The sequence below is a fragment of the Oratosquilla oratoria genome, chromosome 38 (genome assembly GCF_046742065.1).
Source record: "Oratosquilla oratoria isolate Oo_2021 chromosome 38, ASM4674206v1, whole genome shotgun sequence".
Taxonomy (NCBI): Eukaryota; Metazoa; Arthropoda; class Malacostraca; order Stomatopoda; family Squillidae; genus Oratosquilla; species Oratosquilla oratoria.
Window position 1 is genome coordinate 605,001 of NC_134814.1, and position 25,695 is coordinate 630,695.

At 47.2% G+C, this 25,695-nt stretch overlaps 1 protein-coding gene across 1 annotated transcript in view; it reads left to right on the forward strand.

Moving 5' to 3' along the window:
- LOC143019717 (atrial natriuretic peptide-converting enzyme-like) overlaps positions 1-25,695 on the forward strand; it is a 171,110-nt gene that overhangs the window by 78,331 nt on the left and 67,084 nt on the right. The window contains exon 3 of the mRNA XM_076175686.1: positions 23,569-23,734. Coding sequence (XP_076031801.1) covers positions 23,569-23,734 — 166 coding nt within the window. The remainder of the gene's footprint in view (positions 1-23,568; positions 23,735-25,695) is intronic.

Sequence of the window (25,695 nt, forward strand, 5' to 3'; positions counted from 1 at the left end):
TAGTGCTGTTGGTCGCCTTTCCTCCCTCATTATCATCATCGTCATTATCACGAAAAACAAGTTCACAGTCCATATCCTCTTCGTAGTGCTCACTCGCCTCACATCCCCTCCCCTCTCTTCCGCCCCCTTCCCCTCCCTTCGCCTCCCCTACCTTCCTCCTATTTCCCCTTTTCTCCTCATTTCCCCTTTCCCCTCTCGTTTACCCTTTACTTTATTTCCCTCCATTCCCTCACTTTCCCCTCATCTCCCCTCGTTTTCCCATTTCCCTTATTTATCCGCCTTCCCCATCATTCCCCCTTTTCCCTAATTCCCCCTCTTTTCCCCCTTTTTCCTTTCTACTCCTCTTCCTTCCCCTCATTTCCCCTCATTTTTGCCGCACTTTCCTTGCCTCCTTTCTCCTTCCTTTCTCCCTGTCCCGTCCCCCCATGTCCATTCCCCCCTCCCTTCTCCTGCTTTCCCCCTTTTTCTCTCCATTCCCCCTCCTTCCCCTCCCTTACCCTCCTCTCTCTTCCTCTCCCCATCCTTCACCTCCCTACCCAACCCTTCCTCTCCCTTCCCCTCTTTTCTCTTCATTTACCTTCATTTTCCCTTACTTTCCTTAACCCCTTCCACTCTTCTTCCTTTCTCGCCTGCCCTCCTCCCCCTTTCCTCGTCTTACAGTTTATCCCTTCCCTTCCGCCCTGTTTTCTTCTTCCTCCTCCTCCTCCCCCTCCCCCTCCCCTTCCAGCCTCCGGTTCGTTTTTCCTCCCGTTTCCCCGATAGCCATTCGTACGTCAAAATTCAAAACCGTTAGTGACATATCGCCTAGGGAGAACCCTTTCTCCGTTTTCTATAACGTTTTCACAGTCTCAACCCTTCACCTCAACCCCCAACCCAGCCACACACCCAACCCTTTTTCCCTCCTCTCAATCCCAGTCCCCCTTACTCGGGATGAGAGATGGGGGCGAGGGGTGGAGGTGGGACACACACACACACACACACACACACACACACACACACACACACACACACACACACACACACACACACACACACACACACACACACACACACACACACACACACACACACACACACACACACACACACACGCACGCACGCACTCTCACTCCCTCCCGGACCCTCGTCTGAAGTGGAGGGGTCCTGGGATTAATATCTCTTTCTTGTTGGCTCTTGGGGCCGCCGCCGCCGAAGAGTTCGCTCGGGTCGGAAGTGTCTGTCTGCCGCCCAAGGTGGAAATAGGAGGCAACAAGCAGCCACCCAGCCCCCCTGGGGCGGCGGCGGCGGCCCCAAGAGCCAACTTTGTCCTCGCTGGAGGGCCTCCTGCGGTGGCGGCGGTGACTGTGATCTGGGCGGTAGGGGTGGGGAGAGCGGAGGTGGTGGTGGAGGTGTTTGTGGTAGTGATTGCGATGATAGTGGTAGGGACAGTGGTGGGGATTGTGATGACAGTAGTAGAGACAGTGGTTGAGTGATGGTGGTGGTGATTGTGGCGGCGGTAGGTGGTGCTGTGAGGGAGAGGGGTGGTTTGGTCGGGGAAATCGGAAGTAGTTTCCGAAGTAGAGGGCGAAGAAGGGAAGTTCCATGCAACATTGGAGCATCAAGGAGGAGGAAGAGGAGGAGGAGGAGGAGGGGTCTTGTGTGATCAATATGACTAAAAAGCCTTATCCAAAAATCCATGCATTTATTTCTTTATTTTAATTAATCTATTTATCTTATTTTATTTGATAAATGTATCACGCACTGATTTCGTGTTTCTTCAAGTACTTCTTCTTTCAGATGTTGCATTTCATTGATTCGTATATTTGTTTAGTCATATCTGAGCTTTCGTGAATTTTTTTTCGTGAATTATTTCGTTTTGTTTCATTTACTTGTTAAATATAATTTTCTATTCATTTGTAAATTCATTCATCTATTCATCATTTCTAAATGATATTTGTAATATTTATCAATTGTGTCGCTTGCTAACCATATATCATTTCCTTTTATTAATGTTGATTTCATTTTTGTGCATTTAAATATCTGGTCCTTTGTTTACTATTTCTAACGTGGCCTTTCAGTTTGGCCGATGCGTCACTCGTTCTTGTTTATTTTCATATTACTACTATTATGCTTTCAATGAGCCACACCACCTATTTTGCTTCATTGTTTCATTTAGTTATCATTTCCATTTTTTTTTATATACGAATTTTCATAATATTTCTTTTTATTTATATACTCTATTTTCTTATTTTTATTTCTTTATTTTATTCATTTAACTTAATTTATTCATCTATGGGATTGTTTTATTTCTTCTGTCTTATTATGATTTTATTTCATTTTATCAATTAATTCATATTCATTCACTTATTTATATATTTATTCATTTGTTTATTCATTCATGTTGCAAAAGGTTTAATAGTCTCGACTACAAATTTCTCTCCTCCATACGAAGCCCCCCGCCCCGCCGCCCCACAGCTGCTGCTGTTGCTGTTGTAAACCCCCCCTTCCCCCCTTCCCCCACTTCCACCCCCGTCAGGGTCAGTCCAATTTAGTCGCGCTGATTCCACATCGCCCACGTCTGCCTTCCTTTCATTATTACGAAACATCAAATACATGAATTACACACACACACACACACACACACACACACACACACACACACACACACACACACACACACACACACACACATACACACTCAGCGTTACTCACTGGTCGGGCCATATTTGATATTTCGACTCTCATCCGAGAGTGTAACTGTCGATCACGGGTCCAACACGTGATCCAAGGCCAGGTTGACTCTCATGCGCACATATGTATATTTGTATATAGATATATATAGACACACACACACACACACAAACAAACACACACACACACACACACACACACACACACACACACACACACACACACACACACACATATATATATATATATATATATATATATATATATATATATATATATATATATATATATATATATGTTTTGGATGATGGAGAACATAAACATATGGACAGGGACGGAACCGTAAACACTCCTACGTTTGGTTCGGGTAGAAGTTCTACGCGAACGAAACGTAAGAGTTTAGGATTCCATGGCTACCCATGTGTTTATGTTCTCCATCATCCAAAACATTTGTCTAAAATATATATATATATATATATATATATATATATATATATGTATATATATATATTACATACATATACCAAGGCTTTTTCCCCCTTACAAGGGGAGGTAGCCAAAAAGGGAAAGGCATAAAATCATTTCCACTCATTCCATCCCTGAATACACTCCACACCCCTCCACCCTCCCTCTTATCTGAGTACCTCCCGGATGACGGGTCATCCCCGCACCTTGTCCACTGCCCTGGGTCAGAAGCAGTGTCGCAAGACACAGCACATCCACAGCAAGTCCTCTTCATTAAATCGGCGACCCCCCCCTCTCCGTCCCCCCATTGCATAAAAGGAGAGGACGGGGAGAAATCCCTTCGGGCTGCGTCAAATTTTGCTCACACATACTACCTCACCCCCCCGCCCATTCCACCTCATGCAATCACAACATCGTCCATATACAACCATTCTCCATTCACCCGTCTTCTGTCCTCTCCCGTCCTTCCTCAACAGACATTCCCCTCTTCCCCAAAGCCCCCTTCACCCCATCCATCCACCTCATCCTAGGATGTCCCCTCATGTTCACTCCCTCCACATCTGCCTTCCATACCTCTTTTACTAGTCTTTCTTCACTCATACTTTCCATGTGTCCAAACCATCCTAATATTCTTTCATCAACCCTATCTCCCAGCTCCCTTTCTACCCCTGTTCTCCTCCTCACCTCCTCATTTCTCACTCTATCTAGCCTAGTAACCCCCATCATACTTCTCAGACACCTCATCTCAAACACATTCAAACTCCTTCTCTCTTCCTCTCTTATGTTCCATGTTTCTGCCCCATACAGTGCTGTTGGCACAATCACTCCTTCATACAGTCTCCTCTTAGCATCCATTCCCAAATGTCTATTCCTCATTACACTCTTTAATCCACCACGGCATTTACTCGCTTCTCTCAATCTACATTCTACCTCCACCTTCATTCTACCTTTTCCTGCCACATTTGCACCCAAATATCTAAAACTATCCACTTCCTCCAGTCGCTCTCCCTTAATACTCACTTCCAGTCTACTGCCACTTTCACCCCTTGTACATCTCATATATGTGTATGTGTGTGTGTGTGCAGGAAAACCACCAAGGAAAATAACAAAATGATGACCGAGCGCTTTCGTCTATTTAGACATCCTCAGGGTACAAACAATGAACATACATACATGAGTATATATACAAAGTGGGAGGCTATGGTAGGGAACAGGAAAAGGTTGTAAGGAAGTCTCTCGTGGTTAACCTATACCGTTCGCGGCAGCGGACGTTTGGGCCACCACTTCTTTTTTTACATTCCTTGACTTAAATTTAAATTGTTGATAAATTTTTGTCAAAGAATGTACAAACCTGATAATTTTATCGTTAAGAAAATTGGTGGCCCAAACGTCCCCTGCCGCGAACGGTATAGGTTAACCACGAGAGACTTCCTCACAACTTTTTCCTATTTCCATCCATAGCCTCCCACTTTGTATATATACTCATGTATGTATGTTCATTGTATGTACTCTGAGGATGTCTAAATAGACGAAAGCGGTCGGTCATTATTTTGTTATTTTCATTGGTGGTTTTCTTGCGTTTTAGAATCACGAGTTTATGTGATTTCTCATGCATATATATAATATATATATATATATATGTATAGTGGGGGCTATGTGCGCACATATCCCCCACATATGTGCGCGCGCGCGCGATGCCTCAGGCACCTACCCATATTCTTCACAGATACACAAGAAATTAGACAAGTTGGCAGCTCCAAGGCTAATCCCGGGATTTAATTCTCGGGGATGCAAATTAACCGGAATGAAAGTTTTTAATCTCGTCTGTAAACAAGCTTCAGTTTCGGGCCCACAGAACTAAAACTTTTTCTCCCGAGATCTCACACTTAGTGTCTTAATTACACAAGTTTCGAGGATTATTGAGTACCTGTACTCTAATTGCTCTTTTCATATATATATCAACCACAATTTACTTTAGTTCTAAACCATCAACATCGAGAAATTTGAGGAGGCATACATGCAGAAATTGATACGTGGTACTGCTAAGTACTCGAACCTCCGCTAGCACGTAACAAATAATAGTGACTTAATCGATTGCACTATACTCCAGGGCAGCAACCTCACAAATGTTGACAGTGGACCCGTTTCAGACACTCTCCGCACAGACTATTTTATTGAATTTAAGACACCCCCTCTCTCTCCATCTATCTCTCTTTGGGGAGGCAAACAACAACAAACCTTACGTCAACGCGGAGAAAGAGAGAGAGAGATAGAGAGAGAGAGAGAGATGCAAATGAGGAGAATAATCAGGAAGACGAACGCATTGACAACGAATATCAGAGAAGCGATGCTCGCTCCTCTCTCTCTCTATCTCTGTCTGTCTCTCTCTCTTTCTTCTCTCTCTCTCTCCTTCCCTCCCTCCCTTCCTCCCTCCCTCTCTCCCCCCCTTCCTCTCTGTGGGGATGAAATGGGTGGGAGTGGATTTATGCCTTTGAATTTGGCTACCTCCCTTGTAAGGGGAAAAATACCGTTGGTATATGTATGTATCTCTCTCTCTTACTCTCTCTACATCTCTATCTTTCTCTCTCTATCTCTATCTCTCTATCTATACCTTCTGCTTCGACCGACGAGGATTTGGACTGTAGGCGCGAGGACCCGACTCTATTGTGCAGCAGGCGTCAATCGAGTGTGTGTGTGTCTGTGAATGTGTATGTATGTGTTTATGTGAGCGTGTATGTGTATGTGTGTGTACGTATTTGTGTGCATGTGCTTATGTATGTATATATGTTTGTGTGTATGTGTACTCATTTGCTTACACATGCAGAATAATATTGAAATATATTTGGCTAATGAAAGTCGGACTTTATGATATCTTTATTGAGGCTGCTTGGAGGGATTCCCTCGACTGAACAGAATCGCCCGGCGGCGGCGGGGAAATGAATGAGTGAATGAGAAGGAGGAGGCGGTCCTCGGGAGGGAGGGAGGGAGGGAGGGGAAAATGGCAAAGAAGTAAACCACGAAGCGGCGGGGGACGGATCTCCTCACTTTCTCGTCCGCCCGCGTCGGTCGGTCGGACCCAGACACCAATCACCCCGCGTGACGGCCACACGCCAAGGCTGTCCGAGTACACAGGGCAAAGGTGGCTGTTTCAGCTGAAGTTCAGTGCCTCAGGGCGTCAGCGCTTTGCTTCCTCTGTGATCCATGTCTTGATAAATGCCGAAATTCTAGTTGATAAAAAATGGAAGAGAGAAATCCACCATCTGCCAAATGCAGTGGCGTCATGTTGCAGCTTGCCAAAACAAAAGAAAAAAAAAACATAAGATTTTGATTCAGACACACACAGTATACATGATTTCCTGATGTAGTGGTACCGAGCTCGACTTTTGACTCATTGGTCTCAGTTCGAATCCCGCCCAGGGCTGAAAAGCATTAAATCACTGTAAGCCGACACTCAAGCTGTGTTGGATAAGGAGTTGTGTGTGTGTGTGTGTGTGTGTGTGTGTGTGTGTGCCCACGCGCACGTGTGTGGTTGTGTGTGTGCGTGATTGTGTGTGTGTGCGTGCGTGCATGCGTGTGTGTTTGTGTGTGTGTGTGTGTGTGTGTGTGTGTGTGTGTGTGTGTGTGCAAGGACACTTATGAGTTCTTGAGCTCTTAGCATGGCGAGTAATAGCTACCAATCACCAGTTTAACACGTGATCCAAGACCGTAGTGAATTACGTGCACAGGTGCTCGAGGGCGCGCGCGCACAAACATACACAAACACACACACAGACACACGCACACACACACACACACACACACACACACACACACACACACACACACACACATATATACATATATATATATAATACATATATATATACGTATATATATATATATATGTATATATATATATATATATATGTATATATATATATTTATATATATATATGTACACACACACACACACACACATATATATATATATATATATATATATATATATATATATATATATATATATATATATATATATTTACATGATGAGCAGTTTTCACATACTTGTTGGTTACCAGGACGGCCCAAACGTCCCATACTTGTTGGCTACCAGGACGGCCCATACGTCCGTCTCTTGTTCTTATTACACTACCTCTCCGAATGCCCTCTTAACTATGTCATATATTCTGTACCTTGTTTCTTCATCTTATAATTCCTTCTTTGTATCTGCACTGAAGATGTAATTACACGAAAGCGCTCTGCTTCGTTAGTTTACTTTTTCCTAGTGGTTATTTACGCATATATATGTATATATATATATATGTACACACACATATATATATATATATATATATATCCAAGTCTAAAGAATATTTTTCTAAAAAAACGCTGTGGAAGTCGGGGACAGGTGGTATTACGGTGACACTTTGTCCTAAAAATATTCTTAAAAAAGCGCTTGGGTAAGTCGGGGTCAGGTGGTATTCTTCTTCTTCTTCTTCGCGTTCCTCTTCTTCTTCTTCTTCTTCGTCGTCTTCGTCTTCTTCTTTCGTGAATCACAAATATGCAGAGCCCACTAGGAAAAGTGTTTTTCCTTTTCCTAGTGGACTCTGCATATATATATATATATATATATATATATACGTGTATATATATATATATATATATATATATGACGAATGTCTCAATAATATATATATATATATATATATATATATATATATACATATTGATAAACTCTTCAATTGGGATTCGAACCCTCGCCCGAACAGCTTGCTAAATATAAGGCGAAGACCGTAACGTCATGCTGCGACGACCCTTCAAAATGGGACGACCTGTCACCTAGTCGTTCCACCGAGGGCACACGCGCAGGCACGGTATGTACTGTATTGGGTCAAATCCTTTATGCAATACAATACATACCGTGCCTGCGCGTTTGCCCTTGGTAGAACGACTAGTCGATATAAGTCGTTCCATTTTGAAGGGTCGTCGCGGCATGCCGGTGCGGCCCTCGTCTTATAATAAGCAAGCCGCTCAGGCGAGGGTTCGAATCCCAGTAGGGGAGTAATACATATATATATATATATATATATATATATATATATATATATATATATATATACATATATATATATATATATATATATATATATATACACACGCATAGACGCGCGTACGTTCAAGAAATGTTGGGCCTGGTATTCTTTTCATCAGCTGACACGTGACATGACTGCAACACTTGCAATGTTGCGTTCGCTTTGTCAGCATTTTGCCAGCAGCGCCGACGGCAGCAGAATTGCCGTCGGCTGCCCGTAGGATGGTTCTGGCGTTGGATCAGCAGCAGCAGGAAGCAGCAGCAGAGGCCAGGGCTTCTCTCCTCGGGGTCGGCATCGTCGCCCCGAAGAGGAGGCGGGATTGAAGGAGAGGAATTGTAAAAGTTAAAAGAGTGCTGTTTCTTGGGTGGAGATTCAGCGTCGATCATATAAAGAATGCTGCGTGACTCTGGTCCGTAGGGATCACTTATGCCATTTGTGCTCCTTCTGGGGTTGGTTTCGGGAAGGAGCGGCTCCACCCATCCCCTTCAGTGCAGCGCAGTGCATCGTGGCAGCAGCCTGGCTTTTGATCTGTCGCCGTCGGGAGCGTCTTGGTCTCGCATTCGTTTAGTTTTCGGTTCGAATCCCGCACTACTCCCCAGTTTCAGCAGCGACCACTCCAACAGTCCCAAGAGCGCATGATAGGGCAAAAATGACGGCTTCGGCCGCAGCTACTCGGCGCCTCCTTGGGTACGTTCCTCACCTTCCTTCTGAGGTCGACAGACGATTTTATTAAGCTTGAAGAATGGGAGTGGATTCGAGAGTGATGCAAAGGGTCCCGATTGATCAAGGTCCCCTTCAGGCCAGGGTCCGCGCCCCCCTCAGGTCGCCTGTGGTCCTTCACCAGAAGGAGACCTTTGAGGTGCGCCTTCATGGTCAAGGGGGATCGTGCGGGAGAAATCGACTCGGACAAACTCTTCTGGATCGTATTTGCTCTCGGCATACGGCTCCTGTTACGTTTTCCTTTGTTGGACAGAGTGTATGTGTGTGCGTACATACATACATACATATATATATATATATATATATATATATATATATATATATATATATATATATATATATATATATTACGTTTGTGTGTGTGTGTGCGCGCGCGCGTGTGTGTGTGTATCTGTTCATATGTTTGTCTGTATGGATGTGTTTATGTGTCATTTGTTTACATGTGTTTGTGTGCGTCTGTTTGTGTGAGACAGAAAGAGAGAGAGAGAGAGAGAGAGAGATTTTCCATGGTTTTTGATATTTCAAGCGGTGAGTTCGTGAACTCGGACCTGCAGGGTGGCAGTCATCGATGCTAACCACCACACCTGCAAAATGTGTGTGTACACGTGTATATACTTTTTCTATGCTTTGAATCTGTGTTTTTGTATTGTTGAACGGGAATATTATTTCAAAAACTCGTGTTTTTACTTTATTTGAGTTTCATCATATTCAAAGCAAAGGTCCGCACAAAGAGCATTATAAAGTCAGTGGTCGTAGTTCTGTTGATATAACCGTTAAATAACGGTCTTTAACCGTCATTTCTCTTTGAATATATCCTCGCCTCACTCGCCATTCCCTCCAACTTCAACGTAATTTCGGGGGCAGTGCGAGCGTGACCTGGCCGCCACTGTATAAGAGATAAAAGGTCACGCGAGGAAATAAGGTCATTAGGTCTTCGCAGGGCCGGGTGGGGGGAGGGGGGAGTGGGGAGGGTTCAGCTCTGCCACGACACAAATCACGTACACATGTCACGGACATGTCACGGACTTCATCCCCACCACATTTGATGTTTGGGGGAAAGGAAAAAATAGGTTTCTTTGTCAACGTAGCGAATACTGAGTAGTCACCTTAATCCTGCGTACCGCTGCTGCTGCTGCTCCTGCTCCTGCTGCGGACGACGCGCTCTTCCTCTGCCGTCGTGGATGCCGCCTTTCCGCTTCAGAAAAGGGAATACGAGGGAGACTCCTCTCCCAGTGTGTTGAACCCTTGCCATCTTTACCTCTGTGCTCGGATAACCGGGGCAAGTGACAGTCACCAGAAGCCATTGGGAGGGTAGGGGGGGGGGTGACGAGCCGAGAACGACTCCCAGCGCAGCACAACGGCGCACAAAAGTCTCGTAAATCGGCGACTGGCGGAAGCCTTATATAATCCCTTTTAGCGCGATTTACGACTTCACATATTTTATTCTGGCTGCCCTCTTAATAGAACCTATTATTCACGGGGTCAGGGGAAAAGGGGGCGGGGGAGATCTTCTTCCCCCCACCCCCACCCCCTCTTTATCATGGAGGAACAATGATTCTGCTCTCCCTCCCCTCCTCCTCCTCCTCCTCCCCTACGCTGGAGGAGGGGTGTCTCTCAGAGTTGGTAACCCCTTGGTACGTGTCTGGGCCAGAAGAGCAAATGGAGCCTTCAGATCTGAATAAAGCCGCCTGGCGTCTGCCGAAACTAAATATTTATGATAGGTCTCGTAGGTCCTATTCCTGGGTCACAATTGCATCTCTCTCTCCCTCTTTTTCTCTATCTCTTTCTCTCCTTCTGTCCCTTTCTCTGTCTATCTGTCTCTCACTTACTGTCTTTCTCACTTTCTCTCTTTCTATCTCTCTCACTGTCTTTCTCACTTTCTCACTTTCTCTCTCCCTCTTCCTCTCACTCTCTCATTATCTACATCATTATCATGTCTGTGTGTGTGTGTGTGTGTGTGTGTGTGTGTGTGTGTGTGTGTGTGTGTGAGAGAGAGAGAGAGAAAGAGAGAGAGAGAGAAGCTGTGTGCGTACACACTTCCGGTAGAGGCTGAGTGCAGCCCATAAGATATTTTCCCTTATTGATTATTCCTGTAAAGCCGCCATAGGTAGGTGCGTATCAAAATATTTTATCTATCTATTCATTTATTTTGTTCAGTTATCTATCTACCTATAGATTTATTCATCAAATTCTTTATTCACTCGTCTATCTATCTATCTATTCATTTGTTCGTTTATTTATTTGTTTATTTCATTGGTGTGTTGAACCCTGACCCCCGGAAGCGAAGGCGGCCGGATAACTTGGTCTCCTCCTCCCCCTCCTCCTCCTCTTCCTCCTCCTCCTCCTCCTCCTCCTCCTCCTCCTCCTCCTCCTCCTCTTCCTCCTCCTCCTCGTCTTCCTCCTCCTCCTCCTCCTCCTCCTCCTCCTCCTCCTCCTCCTCTTCACCACCGCCGCCCCCCTCTCAGCCAATCAGGCGACGGAAAACGGGGATCAACTCAAACGTTTCTTTCTCTCCTTTGCTCACGTTTGAACTCTGGCTGTAAACCCAAAGACAGCTTGCGCACGCTCAAACGCATGCTCTCTCTCTCTCTCTCTCTCTCTCTCTCTCTCTCTCTCTCTCTCTCTCTCTCTCTCTCTCTCTCTCTCTCTCTCTCGCAGACTTCGAGGAGGACGGTACAAGTTTCAGAGATGAAGGGGGGGCTGAAGAGGGGGAGTTAGAGGCAATAGGAACCAATATAAAAGATAAATGGAACTTGGAGGGAGTTTAGGGGGTGGGGAGAGCCGCCCCATGGGACAGAGGACACTGAAGGGTTGCTTAGGAAGTGAGACAAGACAAGGAGGGTGACGCTAGGAGGTAGGAGGTGGGATATGGGATGTCCAGCCAGAAGGTAGGAGCCGGTCAGGGGGTCTAGGAGGTAGACAGGAAAGGTAAGGTTTAGGAGGCGGACAGGGAAGGCAGGCTCAGAGAGAGGAGGTAGAATATGCGGGTGAGGCTAAGAGGTAAGTGGCGGGTAAAGAGGGTCAGGCCAGGAGGCAGAAGGTGGGCCAAGACTTAGGAGGCGTGAGAGGATCTGGAAGCAACAGAGAGGTTGTGAGACTTGGCCAAGTACGGGAGGTAGACACAGACACGAAATTGCTCTGAATAAGAGGTAAGCAGTTAGAGTAGGAGGTAGGTCAAGGAGGATGATATAAGAGTTGGGATACTATCTCTAATAGGAGGAAGACTAGGATAGGAGGTAAGTGAGAGTATTAGTGTGAGAAGGACGAGATTTAATTTACAAGAGGTAGTTTAGATGTGGAGGTACGTCTGGATTGAAGTTAGGACTAGCAAGAGGAGGCAGGAGATGTTGGTCATAAAAACAGACTAAATGAGGGTAGGAGGCAGTGCTGAAGAGGAGGTAGAGTAGTGCGAGATCTGGGTCGGAATAGGAAGGGAGACAGTCAAGATGGGAGGAGGAGGAGGAGGAGGAGGAGGATTGATGGGGTTAGGGATGAATAGGAGGCAGGCGAGGGCGAGTTTTTGGTCGTAACGGGAGGCATGCCAAGATAGGAGGTAGATGCCTGGAGAGGAGTCTTTGGTGAATAGGAGGCAGCCTAGGATGCACCAGTCCTATTATTGATTCCCTGGGAAGACGACCCCCCCCCCCCCCGCCCCGCTCGTCGCTTCGCTTCGCTCTGAGGCCGCGCCGCCGCTCGTCGCTCTACCCTCTCCGCTGACGACGTCACCACTAACTTTCATTTAGCGCCCTATCACTAACATGACCCACTAACAACTCACGAACATGCCTCCACTAACACCTCACTAATGCGTTCTTATCTCACTACAAACAACTTCCCAATAACACTTCACTAATATCGTTCTAATAACACCTCCCAACTAACACCTCACTAGCATCTCTCCACTTACATCTTATACACTAACACTATCAACGAAAGTCCTGACTCACTGACTGTCAATACCTTCAGTGAGAGACCCACTAAAGTGATCGCCCGCCCGCCCGCCCTTGGTTAGGTCCTTCTCACTCACCAACACCTTTAGTGTCGGCAACCCTCATGACGATGTTGTGGCCAGACATCCAGGAGTTACTCCCGTCCGCCAGCAACTCTCATGGTAGTGGCTGACGATAGTAACTAACTCTCATCAGAGTCTCTGGCGACAGCAAATGTCATAGCACTTGATGGCGCCAAAGCTACTCGTGGGAGTGGGTCGTGCCAGCAACTCTCATGAGAATGGCTTGTACCGGTCGGCAACTCTCATGAGAGAGGATCTTGCCAACAACTCTCTTGAGAGTGGATGAAGACAGTAACTTAAAGGAGAGTAACTGAGGGGAGTGAGTGGGACGTGACATGGCATCGTGAGAGTGGGCTACACCAGAGTGGCTGCTGGCGCCAGCCAGTAACTCTCGTCGCGAGTGATTCGCGGCATAAACATAAGCGCTGAGGTTCCTCCTACCACCACCTGCATGACCACCACCACCACCACCACCTCCTCTACGATCACCTCTATCACCACCACCAACATCACCACTACCCTTCCACCACCACCGCCTGGTCCTGTTGCGTCATCAGCGCCGTTATTATCGTCATCATAATGTTGGATTCTGCCACCGGCGGGGAGGGGGAGGGGGAGGGGGATGGAATTGGTCAAGTATCGTGATGACCAGGCTCGGCAACTATGATTCCATCAAGGTCAGGGATCCCTCCTCCAACGCCAGAGTTGCTCTCTCTCTCTCTCTCTTTCTCTCTCCTCTCTAACATTGATAGGGTCTTTATTGCTCTGGGCTCCAACACTTCATTTTCTTTCTATCTTTATTTTTTTTTCTTTCTTCATGACTACTCCAATATTTGACTTTATTTTGATATTTTATTCTACCTATTTTTCATTTATTCTTCTTTTTTATTCACAGTTTTAGATTTATTTGTTTATTTTCTTATTTACTTTCATTTAATTTCACCCTTTTTTATTTAATTCTATTTATTTATCTATCTTATTCGTTTCTCTGTATTTACTAATTTCTTTTAGTGGATTAAGGGGTCACCTTACCAGAAGCCCTTTCCCCCCCTTTACCAGAGGGTTAGCGAGCCAGATCCCCCCAAAGGACTTCATCTGACTCACATCTTTTGTCCTGAAACCGCCTCCTCGTCCCCCCCTCCCCCCGCTTCGTGGCCGCACCTAACGCGCGCGCGCGCGCGCGCCAAGTCGTTCGCATAGGTTTGCGCGCACGCGCGCAATCGCGTATCTGCCTCTGATGCTCGTATACTTTGAGACAAACGCTCCAGCGTTCAAGTTAAAGATGACTGTCACGCCCAGTTGGCGTTCATTCGATCCCCCACACCTTTCCAACACCTTTCCAACCCCCCTTCCATAGCGCACTCCCCCCCCCTGGTAGCCACCCTATCGCCCTCCCCCCACCCGCACCCATTGTCGTTGGGTTCCTTTTCGATTCTCGCCCCCCCTGGCCCCTCCCCATCGATACAGCATAGCATGAAATAATGTGAGGGTCTCAATTTGGCGCCCCTTCCTCCTCCTCCTCCTCCCTTTCCCTCCTCCTTCTCTCCACTCCATTACTTCCTTCGGGGCCCACGGGGGCAGGGGGTGGGGGTGGGGGGTCACTGTGAAGTAGCTCCCATCTTCACCTTTTCTATCGTAGTTACCCTCAGTATTCTATCTTACATCTTCTATCTTGTTTTATTGTTCATATACTATTTTAGTTGGTCTAATTATTCATTTCTATTCTAGTTGAGTTTGTTTAATATTTTTCTTATCTATTTTACATTTTTTTAAGTGAGAGGTATTTTTGGTGTGTACTTTGACTAGACTCTCCTTCTGATAAGGGGGGTTAGGGGATGGGAAGGGTCATTGAGTGTTCATGGACTTGACACTTGTCGCTCCACTTAATGACCCAACACTCAGGGGTGACGGGGGTGATGGGGGGGGACTATGGGGGGTGATAAGGGAAGGCCGAGTATCAGCGCAGGGCGATTCTGCTCCACCGCGTCTGTGGAAGCAGCACCCGCATGCACCCTTGGACTGGACGGCGTTTAGCCCTAACCTGTCGTGGCTGCCGCCGCCGCCGCCGCCAGGCCGTTCTATTCAGGTTTCGGTCGTGGACAGTGCTAAGTTCATTCCAATTAAGATATCGCAGCAGTAAACGGGATGTCGCTCGCGCGAAGTCGCCATTCCCACTGCAGTTGGGAAAATTAAGAGTTTCAGGTCGTCATTTTTACTACAGTTGGAGAAATCGCGAGTCAGCCCGCCATCCCTTCAGCAGTTGGGGAAATTGAGGGCTCCAGGTCGCCATTCTCACTTCAGTTAGGAAAATCGAAGGCGCCAAGTCGCCATTCTCCCTGCAGTTGGGAAATACACCTCTGGATAAATGGATACGCTCTCTCTCTCGGTGCCCCAATGCCCACTTAGCACGCATCTGACATTGGGAGCTTCTTTCTACACACGGGCCTTGAAAGGATTCCCTGAGAACTTTACGATCGATTCTTATTATCATGATTATTATTATCATTATTACTATTATTGTTACTATTATTATTTCTATTATTATTATTGTTATTACTATTATCATTGATCCTGTTAATCATGATCATCATGATCATCATTATCATCATGATCATGATCATCATGATCATCCTCATCATCAGCATGATCATCATCATGATCATCATCATCATCATCATCATGATCATCATGATCATCATCATCATCATGAGATGGATGTGGTAAAAGGGGCATTGGGAAAGAGGAGAATGTCTGTTGAGGAAGGACGGGAGAAGACAGAAGATAGGGGAGAATGGAGAATGGTTGTCTATGGATGATGCTGTGATGCATGGAAAGGATGGGACGGGGAGGAGTGAGGGAGTATGTGGGAATGATATATAATTGGACGCGGTCCGAAGAAATTTCTCCTCGTCTTCTCTTTTTCTGCATGAGGGGACAGAGAGGGGCGTCGCCGATTAAATGAAGCGGCCTTGTTGTAGATGTGCTGTGTCTTGCTGCACTGCATCTGACTCAGGGCAGTGGGCGAGATGCAGTGATGACCCGTCATCCAGGAGGAGACAAGAAAAAAGCGAGGGAGGAGGGTGAATGGGAGTGGAGTATGTGGGGGATGGAATGCGGGGGAGTAGATTTTTTGCTTTTGTTTTTTGGCTACCTCCCTTGTAAGGGTGAAAAAGCCTTTTGTCCATAATTTCTTGTCTCAGCCCTTTTCTGAGTTTACCTCCCCTTTCAATCCTGCTCCTCCTCCCTCCCCCCTCCCCCCTCCGCCCGACGCAGGATATGTCAGTAGGACCTTGGGTGAAGACGTCGCCTAAGAGAATTTGAACTCCTTCAGGGCTGTGGCCGGCCAGTGTTCAGTCAAGAAAAACAAAAAATCATCTGGTGAGGGCCAGCAGGAATTTAGAGTTGTCGTTCCGTTGAAGCGTCAAAGACCTTTTGTCACCGAACTCCTTCCATGCCGGGTGGCACGGTACCCCGACTGCCGCCAGATGATTTTATTAAAGGGAGCCCCCCCACTCCCCCTTACGAAGGATTCGTGAGACAGGTCGATTTTTTTTTTATTTTTTAATCTCATCATAGACAATCCAGACGTACCGCTGTGCTCCGCCCTAATGAGGTTGGCGCCCCCCCCCCATGGCCGAACCCTAAAAACCCTAATTACTCAGGGTTTTACGGACTTGGGTCGTGTACGAGTACCCCCCACACCCGGGCGCTCTCCTCTCTCTCTCTGTCTCTCTCTCTCTCTATATATATATATTACATATATGTATATGTATATATATATATATATATATATATATATATATATATATATCCTCCGTCTAGCCGGTCACCCAGCCGGCGCCGGCGGCGACGGCGACAGCGCCTGTCTTGACAAGAAATCGGTATTACGTCGGTGGGTATATAAGCTCGCACCTTTTAGCACCTTCCAACTCCTCCTCTTCCTCCTCCTCCTCCTCCTTCATCCCCTCCTCCTCCTCCTTCTTCACCTCCATCATCACCACTTTTTCCTTTTTCTCCTCTCCCTCTTCCTCTTCCTTTTCTTACCTCTTCGTCCTTCTGTTCCTCGTCCTCTACCCCTGGTCCTCCTCCCTCTCCCCTACTCATCTATCCTCTCTTCCTCCTTCGCCTTCTCCTCTTCCTCTTCTTACCTCTTCTGTTCCCACTTTCACTTGCTTTTGTTTTATTCATCTGGCATTTTCCCTTCCCCCCCTCTCTCTCTCTCACTCTCATTCCCATTCTCCGTTTGCTCATCATTTGCTCAACTTAAAACCCGGTTCCCCCTCCTCCTCTTCCTCCTTCTCTTCTTCTTTGTCCTCCTTCTCCTCCTCTTCCGCCACCGTCGTCGTCGTCGTCGTCGTCGTCAGGGCCTCTCGGCACCTTCGAGGAGGTGACACAGTCTATCCACTTCTTTCTGACGAAAGACAGACAGACAGACAGACAGACAGACAGGCAACGGGACACAGCCGGTCCGGGAGGGGAAGGAGGAGGAGCTCCATCCGGATTGAGGGTGGACGGGGGGGTGGTCCCCATCGATCTTGACTTCTTTCAGGCCGGGGTCCGCCTTCTCGGGTGCTTAGAATCGTCTCTCCTTAGCCAGAATTGAATGAGTCGGATGCGTGCGTGGCCGCGTTGAGTGAGGGGCGTCGCGGTGCGGCCGGGCCGGACGCCTGGTGGGGGTGGGGGTGGGGGTGATGGCGTCTTCGCTCCAATCAGCACTTTGACGCCCGCGCCACCTCCAGTTCCATTCCCTCACCGCCCCCGCCCCCGCCCCCGCCCCCATTCCCTCCCAACTTTTTCTTCTTCCTCTGATTGTTGTCTTTTCCGAAGCGAAAGCCGAGCTCGAGTGTTGTGTGTGTGTGTGTGTGTGTGTGCGTGTGTATGTGTGTGTGTGTGTGTTAACGAAATCGCTTGACGGCAGACGCACAGTATATGAAGAGGAAACTTATCCTGAACGGGTTATTGAAGGGCAGCAGGTGCTGAGCGTGGGGAAAATTCCCTCAGGCGAACAAAATCATCTGATGGCCGTCACGAAAATGCAAAGACAACCCTCTTGTATGGGGAATCAACCCATTGATGTCTACATCGGTCCCCCCCCCGTTGAATAAAATCGCTTGGCGGCAACCAGAAAATAATGAACCATCAACGCCATAGGATTAACTTAGATTCATTCACTCACAAGCTCTTCACCATCTCCACTCCCTCTCCACCCCTATCCAGCTCGTTCAGTGCATGACTGACCCCCGCCTTCCCCTGGCTCTCCTTTTCCTCCCTTCACCCCCTCCTCCTCCTCCTCCTCCATCACCGGCACCCATCTCCTTATCTCCCCCATCACCATCATACCTCCTCCTCTGTCATAATTACCGCCATAACGATCACCATCCCCGTTAGCATCACCGGCACTATTGAGCTGTTATCACCACTTCTCCATTTTTGGGCCCAGTACGGGGGGAGGGGGAGGGAGGAGGACCCTACAGGAAACACGCGCGGTAGGGGCGACGGGCGCCAGGCACGACGGGGGAGGGGGTTGCTTGGGGCTGAGGGGCGCTGGTGGTGCGCTCCATAAGAGGAGAGAGACCCTTGCTCGGGTTCTCTCTCTCTCTCTCTCTCAATTTTTTTTCTATTACTTACCCAGTATATCGATCTATCTCCTCCCGGAGTGTTGTTTCAGCTGAATAAAGTGGTCTGGCTGCAGTCAGGATAAATGACGTAGGTCGACCTTTGCAGGTTACCACCACCTCCTCCTCCTCCATGTGCATGAGAAAGGGCGATCCTCCATTCCCCGTTCGTTTTTCCCAGTACTTCCCTCGTCCCCCGTCTTCATAGCCCCCACCCCCTCTCCACCGCCCCTCCACGTCCTCATCCCCGTCCCCGTCCCACCTTTCATTAAGTTCTTGTTGAATTTGCAATGTAAAGTGGATTTAATCTCCCTTCACTTCCAGACCCCCAAGGCCCTTAGATCGCAATAAGAACCCCAAAAAGGCTAAGGGGGTGGGGTGGGGGGTCAAATAAATACCTGGACTCCTGTTCTAAGTCACTTCCCCCCATCCTCCCACCCCCTCCCCGTGCATGCAGCACATACTGAGTTCGGGCTTCGTTAGTCTTCATATTCTCGCCTCATTTGAATAAATTCATTAAAGGTTTTCAATCTGTGTCGGATATGAGGGAAGAGGGCGTCGGGGGTGGGAGGAGTGTGGTGAAAGGAAAAGCTCTGTTGCAAGCGCTATGAGATGGGTTAGGTTAGGTGAATCTAGGTGAAGTTAGGCTGGCACCAAAATTTAAAAGATATATATAGATAGAAAATGAAAATGTGAATTACTCGTCTTTTTTCAGTATTATTCCTATAGAAGCAGAGTTCAAATCTTACGGTTTACTACGTAAACCGTGATGGGTCGCGTCGAGTTTATTCCGTTTCTTTGGGCTCTGCGCGGCGAGGGTCTCCCCGCATTCAGGATATGATTGCCAGAGCGAGGGTGGTCGCTCGCTCGCTCGCTCGCTCACTTGCCAAGGTTACCAGGACTCCAGCAGGAGTGATACCACTATGACCTCTTTCGTTATAAAAGTTACGGAAGCCTAGGATATCCTGTATTGCATGTGTCAGGGTAGGTGAGCTTGAATTTACACCAAGAGGCGCTTAGCTGCGACTGAAGGCATCACTTCCAGTAGTTAAGAACATTAAGATAATCTTGTTTCATCTCATCAGCCTTTTCCATTATATCGGACAAAAGATGTAGGCGTTACTGGCTGGTAACACGAAGTTATATTAGAAGAATAAAAAAAGAACGCAAATATCTTCGTATTACTCATAACAAGCGGCATCATGACATTCAGTTCTGGTAACACTAAGACAAAACCCATTTTTACTTAAAAAAAAAAAAAAAATGGGATTGAGCGGGATCGCCTGTTCTCATGTGGTGCCATGCCTGCGGAGACAAACGAGGGAGCGTGCCATTAAGTTCAAGCAACACGAGAGGCCGGGGCGGCAGGACAACGGCATCCCCGTTTGTCCGGCCGCCGTTATTAAAGTCCCGGACGCCGGCACCGGTAGCGTTTTTGCATCCGACCGCGTGAGCTACGCCCGGTCTAGATACATACACACACACATACACACACACACACACACACACACACACACACACACACACACACACACACACACACACACACACACACACACACACACACACACACACACACACACACACACACACACACACACACACACACACACACACACACACACATACACACACGAATATGTGTTTTCATGATGCCTCCATTTTCATATGCCTCCATAAAAGTGTGCATATTGCCCGATATTTTTCGTATCCTTGCATGTGTACGCGTGTGCATTTGTGTAAGCAAATGTGCGTGTGGTGGTGGTGGTGGTGGTGGTGGGGGGTTCATAGAGCTTCCCGAGGCGGTGACTGCGTTCCCACTTGCTGATATGAAGCCGTCGTGGTCCCTCGTTCCCAAAGTTCCCCGTGACGGTCCCCCGGGAAGGTGTCACTGCGTCACCAGCGAGGCCTCACGCGTCACGTCACCATCACCGTTATATTTGTCACCATCTCCATCACCATCCCGGGTCTCGTTTTTGTTGGTGCATCCGTTAGGTGCACCAAAATTTTACTGTATAAACTCATGTTCGCACGGGGACAGATACACACAAAATACATACACAAACGCACGCGCGCGCCCACACCTGGCCAAATAGTTAATGGGTAAATTGCAACTTGTATCAGATATGGATGGTGGTAGAGTTTGCTAAGCAAAGTATTTCGAGCAACTGACCCTCCGAGCGGCAAGCTTACCCTGGCTGGTGTTCGGGTGACGGATGTCAGTTCACCGATAAACGAAACTTTACCCTCTTTAAGCGAAGTTAGAGAGATTGTAAGTTAAAGGGTGGAAATGCGGCTGGCATCTGTAGCGTCAGTGTGGAGTTGCTGAATACCGGAGGTAATGCCATATCACCTTGGTTGAATGCGGTCCTGCCTGAAGTTTAGCAGTTCGGCGCCGTTACCTCTGACGAGGAAATGGCGGTTGTACGGTTGTGAGACATGGACACCGAATGCTGACTTGAAAAGGCGCCTTGACGTCTTTCGCACAAAGTGTCTTCAGAGAACCATTAGATATCGCTGGAATGACTCTGTATCAGACGAGACTCATTCGTGACACTCAGCTAAGACCATTTACCAGCAGCATCATGAGTGTAGGTCAGCTCCAGCATCAGTGTGGGCAAGTGAGACATTTCCCTGGCGGTGATCCCAGCTAGAAAGTTGTCTCGACGAGAGACGAGACCATCGTCAGTAGTAAAGGAGACGAAGGGGGACGCCCCCAAAAGTCATGGCTGGAGAGAAAGTCAACCGATCCTTCCAAGAGCTATTTGGAATGGAAAGGTTGGCTGTTTGGAGGTTTGCCCTTTGAAACCGTGTTTGGGGGGCGGTGGGGGGGGAATGACGTCGACATGCGCGTAAAGTGAAGCGCCCCCATCGATGATGAAGACGCCCCGCTGGCCTTCGGGATATAGACAGGAGAAGAGCGTGTCAATCCAATTTCCTCCTCCCATTTTCTTTCCTTTGCCTCCTCTGCCCTCTCCGTGATTCCACGGGCCTTCCTTTGATGACGTCATCACATCATGACGTCACTCTTCTGCCTCACTTCGGCCTCTCCTTTGTCTCAGAACGCGGCCAATCTTTGTTTTCACTCTACCCTGGGGCAGTTTGGGCACCCCCATTCCCCAAACCCATCCCCTCCCCCCAACTCCATTCCTCTCCACCTCCCCCTCCTCCCCATCTCCCCTCCTCCCCATCTTCCCTCCTCCCCAATTCCCCCTCCTCTCCTCCTTCTTTCGCCTTCATCTCCTCGTCCCCCTCTTCCTCTCCTACCTTCCTCCCCACTTCCCCTCCTTTCTCCCTATTTCCCCGCCTCCCCACTGCCCGTCTTCTCTTCCTCTCATCTTCTTCTGCCCTACTCCCTCTCCCTCTCCTTCCCTCCGTGAACGAATGGCGGAGATTGTTGACCTCTGCTGACCTCAGCACGAGTTCTCTTTTCTTGCCTCGGGTGCCGCTCCCTTACTCCTGCTGGCCCTGTGCAGCCCTGCAGCCGCGCTCTCGAGGACACCCCAATCTGACCACCCGGGGGGTGGGTACACATCAGGAGCCACGCAGAGCCTTCCTTGATGACCACTTTCCCTCTGGAAAAAAAAAAAAAAAAAAAAAAGTGTATATATATATATATATATATATATGTATATGATAATATATATTTACATAATTTTTTATGCAACTGAATCTGTAACGAATTCGGGTCGTACCTCGAGTGATGCAAGTCAGCAGTAGGGAGGACTTCCAGATGATTTCCGAAGGAGATGGAGGGGTCACTCTCTTCTTGGGGATCGGAGCCGCCGTCGGGGGGGGGGGGGGTTCGGGGGTTGGGGGTGCTTCCAATCCTATTATCATAAAATTCTCAAAGGCTACATCAAGTCAGAGATTTATCATGTTCTTCGTCATCTTCTCCGTCTGCCTCATTTGCCTTCTCTTTACGTCGCCTCTCTCTTCTCCACCTCTTCCTCTACTTCCTTTTCTTCTTCCTATTATTCTTACTCTCTTCCTTCTCTCCTCTTCTCTCTCCTACTAGTTTCAATTCCTTCATGTTATTTACTACTACTTCTGCTGCTGCTATTACTAATACTACCACTACCACTTCCAGTTCTTTTTTTTATTTTTTTTTCCAAAAAGCATCTGAACAAGTTGGAGGCAAGTAAACAAAATGGGAAGAAAATGGCGATGTTTCTTGATACGTAGAGGAAAAGGGCCATTTTCTTTGGAACATGCTGCAAGTACCATTATTGGATCACCGAACGAGCACTGATCTTTCTAAAGTCTTAGTTTTATTGTGCAATCAGGCATAAAAGGAAGGGAGGGGTATTCCCTGTCCTAAACCCTACGGGGGACGGACAGAGCCGTTTCAACTTCGTGGCTTAGCATATGTGGCAGCATTGTACCCGATCATTTTGTGTATTGGCACGTGCCGTCCGGGCATCATATGAGGCATAATAAGATTGACAAAGTCTTCTATGGAATTCTAATTGGAGGGAACACTGAAAGAGGACTCCCCCAGTGAACCCTCCCGAGTAAGAAACGATTCAGACCCAGGTCGTCCTCCTCCTCCTTTGATCTCCGACTTCGATTTTCCACTTTTAGATCTCGGGTGCGGCTCTTGTGTCCTCCAGTCAAAGGAACCCGAACGAAACCTCTTGCTCTGCTTGTGGAGGAAGACCCACAGACACAGTATCCAAACAGAACCCCGGTTTATGCCTCTGTTTTCGGTTTTGCTAGGGACGGTAAGTAGGACATCCCGGTAGTTATTCCAGGTGTAGGTAACCTCCTTACAGCCCTTTCCCTTCCATAAAGGGAAATCCAAATGAGTTCTCTCCACAAGGAAACCCAACTTATGCCTCTGTTTTGTGTATTGCTGAGGACACAATGGGTCTCCAAGGTACAGAAATTTAAACTATGTATGCTAACTTGAATTAGACTTTTCGTTGTTTTTGCAGTGTAGTGCTTCCGGTCCCCACGTAGATTCCCTGAGAGGAACCCCCAGACTTATGCTTCTCTGTTTCCTCCTTTGCAGAAGACCTTGGGCGTGGGCCTCCCCTGCGTCAGGTCTGACAGCCTCTCGGACTCGAACATCAAATACACCCGGAGTGGTCGATCCTGCCGGAGGCGATGGTGCGCCTGCTTTGTCCTAGCGGTCCTCCTCATCGCCATTGGCACCATCGCCGGCATCTACTTCGCATGTAAGTCCTCCTCCAGAACATTAACACTTTATTTACATCAAGAACACCGGGTGGCTTGGTGGTAACGCGTTTGTCTCTCGCGCGAAAAGCCCAAGTTAAGATCCCGCGTGGGGTGCTGACACATAAATGTATCCTGGTAGTAAGGGCTCATATGTACTTAAGGGGAGAACCTTCGTCCTCGTATGGGGGGGGGGCTTTCCCCCTCCCCCCAAGGTTCCTGGTTGCCACTGAATGAAATCCTCTGTTCATGCACATATGTGCGAAGGTATGTAGGCGTGCTCGCTCCTGCCCGCGTGTTGGATATTTCAAAGATTGGTAAAGAGGGAATAGATGTCCGCGGAAGACCGACCCGGAAGGAATTGGACAAAGGACGTGCGTGTGTGTGTGTGTGTGTGTGTGTGTGTGTGTGTGTGTGTGTGTGTGTGTGTGTGTGTGTGTGTGTGTGTGTGTGTGTGTGTGTTAAAAGCAGCAACTGCTGCATCATAAGCTTTTATTGCGAGATTGAAACAAGACTTATAATCGCTATTGACCTGAAACCGACCTCTTCTCTGACCCAAAGATATAATGAAAAATCGGAAATAAGATTAAAGTGACCCGAAACCCCGGACGTACAGAATGTTGTATAATTCGGAGACCCCTCCCTCCCTCCCTCGCTCCCCCCACCAAGCCCCCCGCGTGTATTCATCCGCGTGGGACACGAACCACTCTATGGAATTCTGCTGCTGTAATAGGATTTCGGCGTTTTGGCGCGAATATTGCAGCGGCGCCGACCTCTGCTGACTCCGCCGCCACCGCTGCTGGCGACGCGAGCGCGCGCGCGCCTTCACTTCCAACGGGACAATACCAACCTCTGTTACCCTAAAGGATCTGCGAGAGGACGGGAACATATAGTATTTTATAATTTATATATATATACTGTATATATATATATATATATTTATGTATATATATATATGTATACACATATATATATACGTATATATATACATACATACACACACACACACACACACACACACACATATATATATATATATATATATATATATATAATCACACACGCACATATTTATATGTATATATATACAAGAAATATGTATATATTTATATATATATATATAAATATATATATATGTGTGTGTATATATATATATACATATATATATATATATATATATATATATATATATGTATGCAAGAGTGACCACTGGAAAAGAGAAACTGACCAGAGGAGAGCGCTTTCGTGTATTACATCCAGTGCAAAGTTCATGTACTTTGCACTGGATGTAATTCTTGCAAAATCGAACTCAAGTTACCCGTGTTTCTTATTAGCATATATATACATATGTATATATATATATATATATATATATATATATATATATATATATATTGCATATTAAGTGCGGATTTTGTTATCATTATTATTATTATTATTATTATTATCATTCTCGGAAAAAGACCCAGAGGGAGGAAGGAAAGGTTAGGCTTCGCCTGAAAACTGGCTGGAAGGGGACAGTCCTCGTAGTCGTCTGTGACGGACTTCGGGTTCGGCAGCGGGATCCTCCTCATCCTCACCCTCATCCTCCCCCCTCGTCGTCGTCGTCGTCGTTGTCTAAGGTCCACGGACGGATCCTCCAGTTGCTCTACAAAGGATTCTCTCTCTCTTTTTTTTCACACATGAACCCGCAACCGGCGCATTGTCTGGGCTTTGTCCTCTTGTTTTTCCTCCTCTTCTTCTTCTTCTTCTTCTTCCTCTCTTTCCTCTTCTTCTCCTTCCTCTTCTCCTTCTTCCTCTTCTCCTCTTTTTCCTCCTCCTCCTCCTCATCTACAAAGGATTACAAAGGAATACAAAGGCAGAGCATGCCGACAGGAGATCTTTTGGTCCATATCTAGGTCGGATGGGAAAAAATCATAATAATGATAAAAAAAATAATAAATAAAAACTATAATAATGTAAA